This window comes from Martes martes, assembly GCF_963455335.1.
Source record: "Martes martes genome assembly, chromosome: 18".
Lineage (NCBI taxonomy): Eukaryota > Metazoa > Chordata > Mammalia > Carnivora > Mustelidae > Martes > Martes martes.
This window is the reverse complement of record NC_137906.1, coordinates 20,829,083-20,843,327: the sequence shown is the minus strand read 5'-3', so window position 1 is coordinate 20,843,327 and position 14,245 is coordinate 20,829,083. Positions and strand designations below refer to the sequence as shown.

At 54.5% G+C, this 14,245-nt stretch overlaps 1 protein-coding gene across 3 annotated transcripts; it reads right to left on the bottom strand.

Annotated features, from left to right (window-relative positions):
• Positions 1 to 1,118: 1,118 nt before the first annotated feature.
• On the bottom strand, positions 1,119 to 11,963 carry PRSS36 (serine protease 36; the record flags this gene model as incomplete). Of its 3 annotated transcripts, none has more annotated exons than XM_080830194.1 (15): positions 1,119 to 1,618; positions 1,865 to 1,986; positions 2,062 to 2,327; positions 2,573 to 2,714; positions 2,840 to 3,077; positions 3,435 to 3,598; positions 3,681 to 3,937; positions 4,279 to 4,408; positions 4,516 to 4,765; positions 7,423 to 7,589; positions 10,242 to 10,522; positions 10,962 to 11,124; positions 11,353 to 11,388; positions 11,595 to 11,630; positions 11,927 to 11,963. In XM_080830194.1, 15 exons carry the CDS (start codon positions 11,961 to 11,963, stop codon positions 1,340 to 1,342), a joined length of 2,568 nt encoding a protein of 855 aa, XP_080686320.1. In that variant the 3' UTR covers positions 1,119 to 1,339. The 3 variants fall into 3 exon arrangements, with proteins under 3 accessions (XP_080686320.1, XP_080686321.1, XP_080686322.1); XM_080830195.1 differs by having other exon boundaries at positions 3,450 to 3,598; XM_080830196.1 differs by lacking the exon at positions 1,865 to 1,986 and having other exon boundaries at positions 2,249 to 2,327.
• Positions 11,964 to 14,245: the final 2,282 nt, after the last annotated feature.

The following is a 14,245-nucleotide window of genomic DNA, read 5'->3' as shown; positions in this document are numbered from 1 at the left end:
TTTAAGAACCTCTGTCCAGCTCCTTAATCTCCCAAGAACTTCCTACTTCCCCTCCCCTATTCTCTGCCCACTCAACCCAGAGATGGTGACTCCAGCCCCAGAGGGGACCCCTCTGCTACCCTCATCAGCTGGCTTCCATGCCAAGCACTCCTCTTTCCCCAGGTCTCCATTTGTCCCTTTTCTGTATTCAAACATCACCTCTTCTGTGACCCTTTCCGAATCTCCAGCCGGGGGTGTCCATATGTGCCCCCTTTTGCCTTGGGAGCACTTCAGGGGCTGATCTATCAGACCCCAGACCCCCTGACTTCATAATTAGCAGGGAATGTGGTTGAATTCACACAGGGAGGGGCACGAATAAATGGTGGGTGAGAGGGGGACGCCTGGGAGGCTAGGTCGGTTAGGCGTCTGGCTTTGGCTCTGGTCATGATCCCAGGGTCCTGGGATCAAGCCCCGCATCCGCATCCTCCGCATCCTCTGCCTTCCTGCTCAGCGGGGAGCCTGCTTCTCTCTCTGCCTCTGCCCCCACCTCCCTTGCTCTCTCTTTCACTCTCTATCTCAAATAAATAAAATCTTTCCAAAAATGAAGGGAGAGGGAGTGGGATGTACACCCAAGGATGCATGATGGTGCCCTAACTCTGGGGACACTGGGCAGGATGTAAAAATGGGGGACCATTGAAGGACATGTCTTGTGAATTGGGGACCCTGGAGGGTGTACACCCTGGGGGTGTATATGAGAGGGCAGCTCTCTGTGGATATAGAATATGGTAGACCCTGGACTCCCAGACTGGACCCCTCCTCAACCCTCACCCTCAATCCTTGCTCTGGGAGGCGGGGCAAGGGCAGTAGGGTCTGAGCTAGGGCTGAGGTGTCTGGCAGGTGCTAGGGATGCTGATTCCACTGGGGAGGTGACACACACCCAGCTGCCACCCCACCTCCCCCGCCCTGGGGCAGGAATGAGGGGCAGCTGCCACGTTATCAGGGACACATTTCCTGGGAGCCCAAGGCCTGACTCACAGAGGCCCAGAAGGGATGGGCCCTATTCTTGGGCTTCCCCCAGCCCCTCGGCCTGCCCCTAGCAATGCCACAAGGCCACGTGTCTGTGTTTACACCTTTATTGTCCGCTTCCCGCTGCCCCCGAGGATTCCCGTGCCCGAAATAGCCGGGCACTGGGACCCAATTACCCAAAGCCGCTGCAGCCCAGGTGGGTGGGGCGCTCTGGAGGTTCCGGCGAGGGAACAAAGCCGGTTGGGCCACATTCCAGCCTTACTGGGCGGGAAGTGGAGGGCCGGAGGGAGTGGGGGGGGGAGGGGAAGTTGAGCGGCCGGAGACCCCGGCTCCCTCAGCCTTGGATCAGGGGGGTTAGGAGTAGCAGGAATAGAGCAGCCTGAGGGGAGCCTGAGGCCCTGGCCATGTCGGGGGGACAGAGATTGCTGCCTTCTGGGGGCCAGTAGGGGTAGCCACTGGGAGGCAGGAAATGGGCCTCCCCCACTGTCTGGGAGATCCAGGCCTCTTCAGGAGCAATGGCAGCAAACAGCTCCCGGCTCCCTCGAACAGCCATGCCCATGAGGACCCAGGAGCCCTCCTCGGTCTGGCACAGGAGTGGAGGTGCTGAGGTCACCTGCGGTATCAGAGTCAAATCCCAAAGGGTCTCTTACTCTTTCTTCCTCCCGATTCCCTGCCCCTTCTTAGAGTCCAGCTACAAAGCACTGCTTGTCCCCATCCTTAGGCTTCCTGGCCCCAGTCTCTCTCTGAAGTCCGGAAGGAAGTGCTGCTTCTTCCCACTTGGGGCCCAGCACTCAAGAATTCCAACCCCGTTCTCTCTCTAGGACCTCGTTGCCCAGCACCGCCTCTCCCCTCCCTTTACCTCACATCTGTCCTCCTGACCCTCTGAATACAGAACACAGAGAGTCCCAGAGGGCAGAATGCCCTGATAGAGACAGTGACAGAGTCGAGGCATCAAGATGGAGACAGCTGCAGCCACAGGGACTAGAGAGGAGAGAGAGTTCTCACAGGATTTCTGGCCTTCAGTCACTTCTCACCCCCAGGACCCTGGGCTCTCACCTCGGTCCCGGGAGTCCTTCCAGCCCAGGACCCAACAGCTGCCCCCCAGGGGGACACCCCCTGGGTGAAGGCAGATGGGCAAGGCTGATGGGGAGGGCTCCACCCGGGAGCTCAGCTCCAGGAGGGCCAAGGGGGGCCGAAGTCCCAGGTGCCGGGGCAGGCGGATGCTGATGACCAACCGGGATACCTGGTGGCCCTGTGGGAGGGGGATGGCCCCTGCCCGGCCCAGGTATACTTCAATATAAGGCACGGTTGTAGAGCCTGGCCTGTTGGAAAAAAAGCCCAATGTCACCACCTTCTCCCCCAGTCCTGTAGTGTAGGGGACAGGGCAGAATGAACTCCAAGGTCACTCCATTCATGATTCCTCCTTCCAAATCTCTCTTCAATCTCAAAACACTTGTTGCAATTCCCTGTACTGTCAGAGCCTTAAAGGGAGAATATCCCACTATTTTAAGAGTCCTTTTGCCCATCTCAATTTTTCCCTCTTGTCCAAGAGATGGGTAAGACCCACCTGAGGACACAGTGAGTGGCTGCCAGAACCCAGCCTGGGGCCACGAGGATCCCAGTGCAGACTCGATCTCCAGCTACGTGCACCTCTGCCAGCCAGGGCCACAGGACCCCCATCACAGCGGGCTCTGGTCTCAGGCCACAGGCTAGGGAGAGGAGGTGACCACTTCAGTGGGGGCTCCACAGCTGACCCCTGAAGACACTCTCATGGATCTCAGCTCATGTAGGAGCCTTTAAGTCCCAAAGCCCTAAGGAGACTTTGAGCCCTCACCACCATGTTCTGTGGTGGGGGGACAAGTCTGTGTCTCAGTCTCCTCTCCCTCAGGGCCCCAGTCCCAGGTCAGCTGGTCTTCGAGGTAGGCTCCCCGAGTCACATGGCTGATCCATGGGCCATGGGTCTGCAGCGGGTAGAAGACTCTGGGACGTAGGCAGCCACTGGAGAGATCGCTGATTCCGGCCAGGAACCAGGTCCCCTCCTCCTGGCACAGAAGGCTCCAGTGAGAGTAGTTCTGCAGCAAGAGTGTGTGAGCGACGGTAAGCAACCGGCTCTCAAAGGTCCTGGGGCTTTTCTGTACTCCACTGTCTCTCCCCGCACTCAGGCATAACAAGTCCCCCCTCCTCCCAGCCAGTCTCCAGTACTAATCTAAGTCAGCCCTCACTTTAGGATCCTCTTTAAACTAGGGGTAGCAAGAAGGCCAGACATCACCCAGGGCCCATCCCAGGCCCCTTCCTAGAGTCCTCAAGGGCCAGACTCCTCCCCCAGAGCCTTCAGGACCCGCCTTAATCTCCGCCCCGGCCCCGGAGCTCTCGGCCGCCTTCCCTGGCTCCTCAGACCCTGCCCCGCAAGCCCCGCCCCCGTCGCTCACCCAGCAGCGGCCCGCCTCCTCCTCCTCCTGGTAGGCGGGGCACAGCGCGTGCGGCGGGTCTCCCGGAGGCGGCACTGACGCCCCCTGGCGGCCGTACAGGCAGTGACACCACCAGCCGCTCAACAGCTCCGCCTCAAGCTGTGCGTTGGGGCCGGCCGCGGGTTCTGGAAGGGAGGAGAAAGGGAGCCCGCGGTGCGGAGGAGTCCCACCCGACTCCGTCCGGCCGCGCGCGGGAACCCTGCTCACCCCCGCGACCCCAGAGAGCCAGGCGGCAGCGGCTCCTGGGCAGGAAATAGTGTTCTGGGTGAGGTAGGCACACTGGCCGCGGGGCGGTGCTGAGGTTCACGGGCGCTCGCAGCTGCAGCAGCGCCAGGTCCGAGGCGTCGTCCCACGAGGCATTCTCGTGCTGCACGAGGCGCGCCACCAGCTCTGCGCGCGGACGCGAGGGCAGCAGCACACGCCAGCTGTCCAGGTCGCCGGGCGAGCTGTCTGGGTTGATGGGGCTGCGGGATGGGGGAAACTGGATGGGCTGGATCCTGCACACTCAGCTCAAAAGCCAGGCACGTCTGGCTTGGACTTTGGACTTCCAGAGAACTGTGTACTGAGAACCCAGCGTCCTGGATCGAACCTATACTACCTCCTACTCGTCCCCAGTAGACATGGACCCCGCTTTGCAAGCTGGTCCTACACCTGCCAGTGAGACCCCGCACTCCAGACCATTGCGCCCCTCCACCTCTACTCCCACCCCACAAAGGGGAAGGGCCAGGGTCAGGGAGATGTCTCAGGCCAGTGGGGGGGGGGGGCGGCGGGGCAAGAATATGTCTGGGACTGGGTTTTCACTCACTCCAGAAAGCAGCTGGCAGGTGCCAAGACCCAGCTTTCAGACACCAGCGCCCCACGGCAGGGTCTGGATCCTGGCACCATCACCTGGGCCTCCCAGGGCCAGGCCCCTGGCCTTGGGGCCTTCCCGCACTCTGAGGGGTGAGAGGCCGAGTCAGGGGGCCTCCCAGACCCCCAGCAGTTTCCACCCCAACTCAAATCTCTCATGTCCAGCCACCATCTAGGGGTCCTGCTCCCTCACCTGGCAGGGCAATGGTGCAGTTCTCTTCCCTGGGCTCCCACGGACCTGACTGGGGCTCCCAGGAATGGGTGGGAAAGGCAGGCCCAGGCTCTGAGCCTATCACCTGTTCCCGTATCCATGCCTCGTAGGGAGCCACAGCTGTGAAGACTCCAGGACGGTTCCTTCGTCCACAGCCAAAGCCAAAGCTGGTGATTCCGGCCTGGAACCATCGGCCACCTTCCTCACAGACCAGGGGACCCCCAGAGTCTCCCTGGTGATAGATAATTCAGTGTTACAGGATCAACGCAGGGACCCACCAGTTTACACTGGGTCACCTCACGAAGGTTCTGCACCTCTTCTTCTTGCCCAATACAGAGCCACTTTCTAGAAATCTGTCCTGTCTGAGCCTTGTCCTCTGCATTCCCTACAACTTTAAGGAGAAGAAAGCCTTGTAAGGCAGAAAGGCTGATGAGCAGCCAAAGCCACGGGCACCAAGTTAATGCACCAAAGGCCACTCTACAGAGATCTGCAGGTCTTGTTCAGAGCCAAATGATTCTTGTTCAGTAAATGGCTCAAATAAACACTGTTTTGGGTTTCTAAGTGCACCCAATTGTTAAAGTAAATCAGAGATGCCAACTTCAGGAGGAAGAAGCTGCTAGAAATAAGCCATTAGAAAATCAGCAAGGGGGCGCCTGGGTGGCTCAGTTGGTTGAGTGCCCAACTCTTGTTTTTGGCTCAGGTCATGATCTTGGGGTCATGAGATCAGGCTTGTGCTCAGTGAGGAGGCTGCTTCTCCCTCTCCCTCTGCTCCTCACCCCGCTTGCACACTCACTTTCTCTTTGTCACTATCTATCTCTAAAATAAATAAATAAAAAAAAAATTTTTTTTTAAAGCAGCAAGAAGGGATAGTTTGAAAGCGAGTAAGCAGGGATAACTACAATGAACAAACACTAAAGCAACATTGTACTTCTGTAGTCTGGGTCAGGCATCTCTGTGACCTGAGGAGCTCCCAGAGAAGGCTTGGAATCATTGAGAGCTGTGCTGTGCAACGTGGTAGATGCCACCCACATGTGGCTATTCGAATTTAAATTTTTTTAAAAATAATTTTTTTATTTATTTATTTTTAAAGATTTTATTTGTTTATTTGACAGACAGAGATCACAAGTAGGCAGAGAGGCAGGGAGAGAGAGAGGGGGGAAGCAGGCTCCCCGCTGAGCAGAGAGCCCGATGTGGGGCTCGATCCCAGGACCCCGGGATCATGACCTGAGCCGAAGGCAGAGGCCTCAACCCACTGAGCCACCCAGACGCCCCTCGAATTTAAATTTAAGCTAAAAATTTAAAATTCAATTTTTCAGTCACACTGAAAATGTTTCAAATATTCAGTAGCCAATGTGGCTAGTGACTATCGTACTGGACAGGGCATGGTTTAGAGCAATCTGAATTGTTTGCAATCCTGTTCAAGAAGGCAGGGGATTACGTCCATAGGTCCTGGAACCTCATAATTGGGAGGGATCCTGAAGACTATCTAGCTCAAATTCCCATCACCACCATGCATGCTTGAGCATCCTCAAAAATGTGTGCCATTGGGGGTGCCTGGGTGGCTCAGTCAGTTAAACATCTGACTCTTTCTTATTTTAGAGAATTAAAAAAAAACTTATTTATTTAAAGATTCTATTTGTTTATTTGAGAAAGAGAAAGAGAGAGAGAGCATGAGTGGGGTGGGGGGAGGAGCAGAGGGAGAGGGAGAAGCAGATCCCCCACTGAGCAGGGAGCCTGATGCGGGACTCCATCCCAGGACCTGGAGATCATGACCTGAGCCCAAGGCAGATGCTTATGTGACTAAGCCACCCAGGTGCTCCTATTTATTTATTTGAGAGAGAGGGAGAGAGAGAGAGAGAGAGAGAAAACGCTTGCAGGGAGGAGCAGGGAGAGGGAAAGGGGAAGCAGACTCCCGACTGAGTAGGGAGCCCAGATTCGGGGTGATCTCCCAAGCAGGAGATCATGAACTGAGCCCAAACCAAGAGCAGGACGCTCAACTTACTGAGCTGCCCAGACACTCCAAAGCATCTGACTCTTGATTTTGGCTCAGGTCACGATCTCAGGATGGTGGGATCGAGTATGGAGTCTGCTTCTCCCTCTCCCTCCCCCTGCTTGGACTCTCTCAAATAAATAGATAAATCTTAAAAAGAAATATGTGCCATTGGAGGAAAGTTTCTGGGGAAGATGGTTAAAATATACTATGTGCTGGCTTTCAGCAAGATAACTGGAAACTTCTATAAAGGATTAATCCTTCTTCTACTTTCTACAATTTTGTTTTTAAGTAATCTCCACACCCAACGTGGGGCTTGAACTCACAACCCTGAGATCAAGGGTCCCCCGCTCTATGGACTGAGCCAGCCAGGCACCCCAGATTAATTCATTTTTGAAAAAAATAACTATTTGTTGAATATCTACTAAGTAACTGGTGCTGTGCTGTGGCCTGGAATGTGGGATGATAATAATAATAGCTCATACTTATTGTAGCTCTTATTAAAGACCAAAGCACTGTCGTAAGTATTACATATTCCTGCTGTCGTCGTAACCACCCTATGAGGCAAGTAGTGCTATCACCTCCGTCTTCCAGATGAGAAAGTCTGGACATATGGAGGTTACGTATTCGGCCAAGGTCACACAGCTAATAAGCGGTGGCGCTGGACTTGTCAGCAGGCTGACTCCCTCTGGAGTCGCGCATGTAACCTCTGCACCACTGTAAGGAACAATGGCCTCTTGTTGAGCTCTGAGTTCTTATAATCTCATTGATCCCATCCACTGGCAATCTTGCCCTCTTTTTGCAGATATGAGAGAGATGAGATTGCTCTATTCCTCTTGTTTCCTAATGGTCAGGGCTCTGCCTGGCCCTGCGGGGCAGGTGTGGCGGCTTCCCCTCACCTGGCAGGTGTCCCTGCGGCCCTCTGGGTAACCAGCACACAGCATCCCTGGCAAGAACTGGAAAGTGAGGTTGAAGGGGCCGGGCTGGCTGTAGAGACACTGACAGGTGGCCTCTCCCAGCAGCCTCAGCTCCACTTCCTGTAGCACCCACGGGAGAGGCAGGTGGTCTGCAGGCAGAACCAGAGAGCAAATGCTGTGAGGCAGAAATTAAGTCCTCTGGTCCCCAGCTCAGCGTTGTGCCCTTGAGGCGCCTCCTGGACATCTCTGTCTAGATGCCCCGTGGCACCTGAGCCAGCTATGTTCAAAACCAGTCATTGTCACCTCCTGCTCCTCTCTGTTCTTCCCACATCCTCATCTCGGGAACGGCCTCACCCAGAACCCAGTGAGAGCTTCCACGGATGGTTGTGAGTGGACAAAGTTATCTAGACGACACAAGATGCATGTAGGGGCTAAAATCACTAAGCTCTGAGCCCCAGTGTAGGTTGTATAGTCTTTTCAACAGTATAGGTTGTATAGTCTTTTCAACAAAGACACCATATAGCTTAGCGTGGTCTCACACTAAGTTGGCAAGTTGGCAAGCATGGAGTCTGTGCATCATCCTTGATCCCGTCTCAGCTTTCCTCCCCCAATCAGTTCCCAAGTCCTGAAAACCTCTCTTTTATGACTTCTTGGAATTTTCACTACAACTGCCCCAGTTCAGGAGGCACAACTTTGGGCCTGGATGATTGGCCTAGGCTTCTACTGGTCCATTCCCCAACCCACCCTTCACTTATTGCTGACAGAGAAATGTTCTTTTTTTTTTAATTTTTAAATTTTTAAAAAATTTAAATAGGTTCCACGCCCAATGTGCAGCCCAGCTTGGAGCTTAAACCCATGACCCTGAGATCAGGACCTGAGCGGAGATCAAGAGTCAGATGCTTAATTGACTGAGCCAGCCAGGCACCCCATGACAGAGGAATGTTTTTAGAGCTCAGCTCTGATCTTACCAAGAACAATCAATGGACCCCACTGTTTACATCTGAGGCCTGGGCCCTTTGCCGAGGTGAACCTGCCTTTGATGGAAACAAAGTCTCAGATTCCAAGAATGGGTGGGGAGAGTTGTGGACAGGGCTCCTTCCCTCCCCACCCGGCATTCTGCGAGGTCACGTGACGGTGAAGCTGTACCTGAGGGTCAACCAGGGAGGTTTGGGGATTGTCCTAGGGATCCTGGGAGCTGGTGGGGTACTCTGGCCCTCGGTTTGACCTTAAGGCTTTCATGGTCCAGCCCTAGCAGTTTTTGTGGCCTCTGTTGCCTCTTCCCCTTCCACTCCAGCCTCACAACCTGGCCCTTCTCCAATTAATATGTCTCATCTCCATCTCCCCCCACTTTCCTGTAATGCTAACTTATGTCCTCTTTACAAAGCCTTCCCAGAAATCCCCTGTTCTGGGGACCCCTGGGTGGCTCAGATGGTTAAGCATCTGCCTTTGGCTCAGATTGTGATCCCAGGGTCCTGGGATTGAGCCCCACATCAGGCTCCCTGCTGAGCAGGGAGTCTGCTTCTCCCTCTTTTTCTCTGCCTCCTGCTCCCCCTGCTTGTACTCTCTTTCTCTGTCAAATTAATAAAATCTAAAAAAAAAAAAAAAAAAAGAAAGAAAGAAAGAAAGAAAAAAGAAGAAGAAAAAAGAAAAATCTCCTGTTCCGGGTGCCCTTTGTCAGGATGGTCTGGGGCCATCTACACAGACTTCCCAGGTGCTCAGAATGACCCTTTCTTGTCATGTCTCCCCCTGATGGGGCCCCTCCAACTACAGGCTGTGGCATCTTTCTCAAACACCCTTGCCAAAGCCCTGGGCACTACACAGGTCTGATCACGGCACATGAAGAATAATTGCGGGGGCCTTGCTAACATGGAAAGGTAGCACTGGATTATAGGGATGACGAAGAATGGGAAAGTGGTCTATTTCTCCCCACACCTTCCAACATAGTGTTTGTTTATCTACTGAATTTCTGGCTTGTCTGCCTACTAGAACTTAAGCTCTGAGAAGGCAGGGAGTTTTGCTTATGTTCGTTGATATATCTCTAATGCCTAAGTCAGTGCCTGGCCCAAGAAGGTGCTCAAGAAGTAACCTGTTGAATGAATGAAAGATGAACTGAATGGAGGAGAGTGACTTGGGAGAAGACAGGAGGTGGGCAAGTAGAAGAGGAGTGAGGGGAGGGGAGGATGGGAGGAAGAGGAACAGGGGAAAAGAGGGAAGAAGCTGCCATCTGCTGAATGAGTTTACAATATTCCAGACGCTATGCTCTAGTGCACGATTACCTAGGGCAAAAATATCTAACGTGCATGAGTTACTGCTATGTTAGGCAGCGTGCTATAAACCTGACATGGATTTTCTCATTTAATCCACCCAACAACCCCATGAACTGGGCACTATTTTCCTTAATTTTCAGAGGAGGAAATGTATTGGGTGAAGTGGTTTGTCTTAAATAGCAGAGCTAGGATGGGAGCCCTAGTCCGATCCTAAATCGAGGAAAGAAAAATCTGGAAGGAAAGGTGAGGAGGGAATCGGGGTGGATGAGTCCGGAGTCTTAGTTTGCGAGCCCTGGGGGAGGAGGATTGACGGAGATGGGCAGAGCCCTTCGCAGCCGCCGGGCAGAAATCTGCCCTCCAGGCCCCCGCCCAGGGTCCCGCCCCGTGGGTCCCACCTCCCGAGCTCCCGCCCCAAGGACCCGCTTACCGCGGGCCGCGGCTTTTCCGACTCGCCCCGGGGTCCCGCCCCGGAGACTCCACCTCTTCGGTTACCCACCTCCCCGGACCCCCTCCCCCCCCCCCCACCTCACTTACCCTCTTCCTGAATGTCCCCCCAGCCGGTGGCCCAGCAGGCCGCGCCGTGAGCGAAGCGGTGCGAGGCGCGCGGCAGGCAGACCGGCCGTACGGCGGGGCCCAGCTGGGCGGGCGAGGCCAGGCGCAGCAGGGCCAGGTCTGAGCCCAGTTCCACGCGGGTGTAGTTGTCCGGCACGAGGATGGCAGCCACCGCGCGGACGTGCGCGCCGTCCAAGGGCCCGTCCTGGGAGTGCATGCCCAGCAGTACGGACCACTCGGTCGCAGGCTCCAAGATCCCGTTCCTGCGCCGAGGCCCAGGCAGGAGGGGATTAGGTTGACCCTAAGATGGGGGCCGACTGCCGTGGGGGTGGGGGCTCAGAGGCCAGGGAGAAGGTGGGATTAGTGGGAACCCAGGAGGGGCGGAGTCGGATCTAGATTTGGGGCTGGGGCGATCCAGGTTGAGATAGGTTCCCCGAAGGAGGAGGAGTGGATCCGATTTTGAGGCGGTGGATAGAGGACACTGGGCAGACAGAATTCAGATTCGGATATTTGGTGGAGTGGTGGGGCGAGTCTCCCGGCGTTGTCACCCACATTCAGAACCAGGATACCCCCGCAGAGGGGTGGGGCGGGGGGGGGGGGGACGCGCGCAGCTTGGCTCCAAGTTAGCGGTTGAATACAGGGGGTCAAGCTGCCGGGCAGGCTTGGCTTTTGGAGAGGGTTGGGACGTGGGCGAATACTCACGTCACGAAACAGTGAGCAGCCGAGAGCACCCAGGAGGGGGCGATGAGGGAGCCCCCACAGATGTGGCCCCCACTCTGTTGCAGGCTCACCTGCCATGGCCAGCTGCCTGGCTGCGCGTCTGAGCCCCCCACGATTCGGGCAGAGGGCTCGGGGCGACCGCAGTCTGCGATGGAGTGCCATGGAGGTCATAGCCTCCCGGGTCCCTGACACCAGAGGCCCAAGCAACTCAAGACAAAGCCTGTCTCCCACCCGACTTTAATTTGCCCCTTTGAACAAAGAATCAAGAGGACGTAGGCACTACTAATTTTCTGGACACTTCCACCTCCCTTCTCACCTAACCAGACTTATCTTTTTTTTTTTTAAGATCCGAGGAACCCCCATTCTTCCTTACCTAGATCATCAGGTTCTTCCTGGGTGGGACTGAGAGCTGGGAGTTGGAGGGTAAAGAGGGGAAGGTACTGTCACTTCCAGCCCCTGTCACTGCCAGCCTCCATCTTCCTGTTCTCCATCCCTTACCTCCTACTTGTCCCTTCCCCAGTTCCCTTTTTCAGTATCCCCCCTGCCAACACCATGCTACCCCTCCTCCTATCTTTAATGCCTCCCACGTGCTTTCCCCCAGTCTGGCTGCCTTACCTGAGTCCTGGAAAGCTCCTGGGATGGGGCTGAAGGCTGGAAAGAGGGAAGCAGGAAGAGGCTGGAGACCTACACGTTGAGATGCCCTCCATGACTCCCCTCCCCCGAAAGCTTTACAGCTACTCCATTTCCCCAGGACACCCGGGCCCCTATTCCCCTCTCATACACTATTCCTCTTCCTTCTGACGCCTTACTCCCTCTTTTTTCTGACGTCCTCCTGCCCTTCCTCTGACACCCCCACTACCCACACAGAACCCAGAAGTCCTGCTTTCTGACTCCCCAGATACTAGGACCCAGGCCCATTAAAGCCATCTCCTGTCCCCTGAAGTTACCGAGGATCACAAGTGGAAGGAGCAGGTGCTGGGACATGGCACATTTGAGTCAGCTGGAGGCACGGAGATGGGTGAAGGTCTGCTCCCAGCCACAGCTCTGTCACTGCCTAGGCAGCCTGTGACACCCGATGGTCCCAGGAGCAGCCCCACCCTCCCTGGCTGGAGCCCATCTCTGGCAATCTGAGAGGATCTGGGGCTGGAAGGGGGAAGTAGGGAGACTAAGGCCCCACCCAGAGCGCTGTGAGCATCTCACATCTCTGGAGGCCCAAGGTGGGGGTGGGAGGCAGATGTCCTAGCTCCAGGACACTGTTGGGTGGGGGACGGAGGATTGGAGAACCCTGTGGGCAAGGGTGGAAGGAGAGGACAGCCAGGTGCTGGGAGGCTGATGTACTGGGTCCTCGGTGAGGCATGGCTGTAGGTGAGCCCAGGCCCTTGGGACAGAGGAGGTGGCCCCTCAGTGGCGTGACTCACCTGAGACCTCACCTCTGTTCAGGGTGTGGCTTACCCCAGTGGCCTGGCCTTTTCTTCTCACACAGCTCTGGTTACTGGAGTTGCTGGCCAGGTCTGGGAAGGGAGCTCTAGGGAATTCAATCCCATCCCAACAAAGCGATCACAGATTCCGTCTGGTTGGGCAGGGCCGAGGATTCTGGGAGGGGGCTGGGCAGGCTGGCAAAACCAAGAAGGACACCACCCTTTTCTGTGTTAGAGTAGTCTCCATTGTGTTGTTATTCTTTGTGTGGCCCTGGGAAAGTCATTCAACCCTTCAGTGTATATCAATAGGAGGCCACTAAGAAACATACGGTGCCTCAAAGAGGAATTGTGGGAAGTTTAGTGAAGGAACTATTTACAGAGGTACAGGCAGGGTTAAGGGAAACCAACAAGGGCTGGTGAAGAAACCCTGGGGCTAGCAATAATGGAGAGCTCTGCCCTGCCCTGCTGGGAGAGGCAAAGAGAGGGAGCACAGACAGGAAACAGAAAGGGAGAGCTGCAGAAGGAGAGGGCTCATCCAGATAGGAGCTCCTTCAATGGAGGAATGCAGCCTTTATCAACCTGTGGCTCAGCAGGGAGGAAGCTGGGAAGTAAGTCTCCATCTCACATTCTTCCTACCCTCTGATCACCTGCTAGCTCCTCCAAGCTCTGAAACTTCCCGGAAGCTGGAGTGATCCGGAGCCCATGATGTGGCCCATAAAGATCGCTCTGGGGGTGGAGAAGGAGTGGAGGAGAATGGAAATGGAGAGTCACAGTATAGTCACACACAGGTTTCCCCTGCCACGCATGAGAAGAGCATTTCTTTCTTTTCTTTTCTTTTTTTTTTTTTTAAGGTTTTATTTATTTATTTGACACAGAGAGAGAGATCACAAATAGGCAGAGAGGCAGGCAGAGAGAGAGGGGGAGTCAGGCTCCCCACTGAGCAGAGAGCCCGATATGGGGCTCGATCTCAGGACCCTGAGACCATGACCCAAGTCAAAGGCAGAGGCTTAATCCACTGAGCCACCCAGGCACCCAGAGAAGAGCATTTCTGTGAAAACTTTTGGAAGTGGAAATGACATAAAGCAAAGAAGCCATTACTATCAATTTATATGGAAAATATTTTGAGCATTTCCAGATCTAAAAAATCACCTCTTTTAGGCTCTCCTTTCTTTCTTCTTTCAAAGATTTCATTTTTAAGTCTTCTCTGCACCCAATGTGGGGCTTCAACCACAACCCCGACAACATGGGTTGCACGCTCCATTGACGGAGCCACCCAGATGCCTCTCTCCTAGGCTTTTCCGATACCTTAGGACGTATCTTGGTAACAAAAGTACAATATAAATTGAGATCAAGCACAGATGCTTGGATAGTTCAATGGTATGATGGCTTGCTGCTGAGACGCTGAGCATAGTTCTGGGGAGGAGGTCTTGGGGTGCTTGCTGCCTGAAAAGCCACCCCGGAGCCCTATTTTCACTTTTCACCTTTTTCCGAAAAAGTGAAAATCCTCTTTGGATTTCTTTTGGTAAGCGAAAACACATTCAATGTAGGCCTTTCCTAAAATCCAAGTGGCACAATGCGAACTTTTGAAAAGCAGGGGATACCTGAATATCTATTTTCTTACCAATAATATAGGCTAGTAATAATATACAACTCTGTTAGTCCAGTTTCCCTAGAAAATAGGGGCCTGAGCAAAGGCCACATTCCCTGGGCAGCAAGAGCAGGGGAAATGAGATGTGATTAGGAAGGGAGTAAATGCAAACACAAGGACCCAACAATGGACCGAGTTAATTGATAAGTTTGCTAACCTTAGCTAGTCCACAGAGACAATGAAGGTAATCTTGGTGGCAA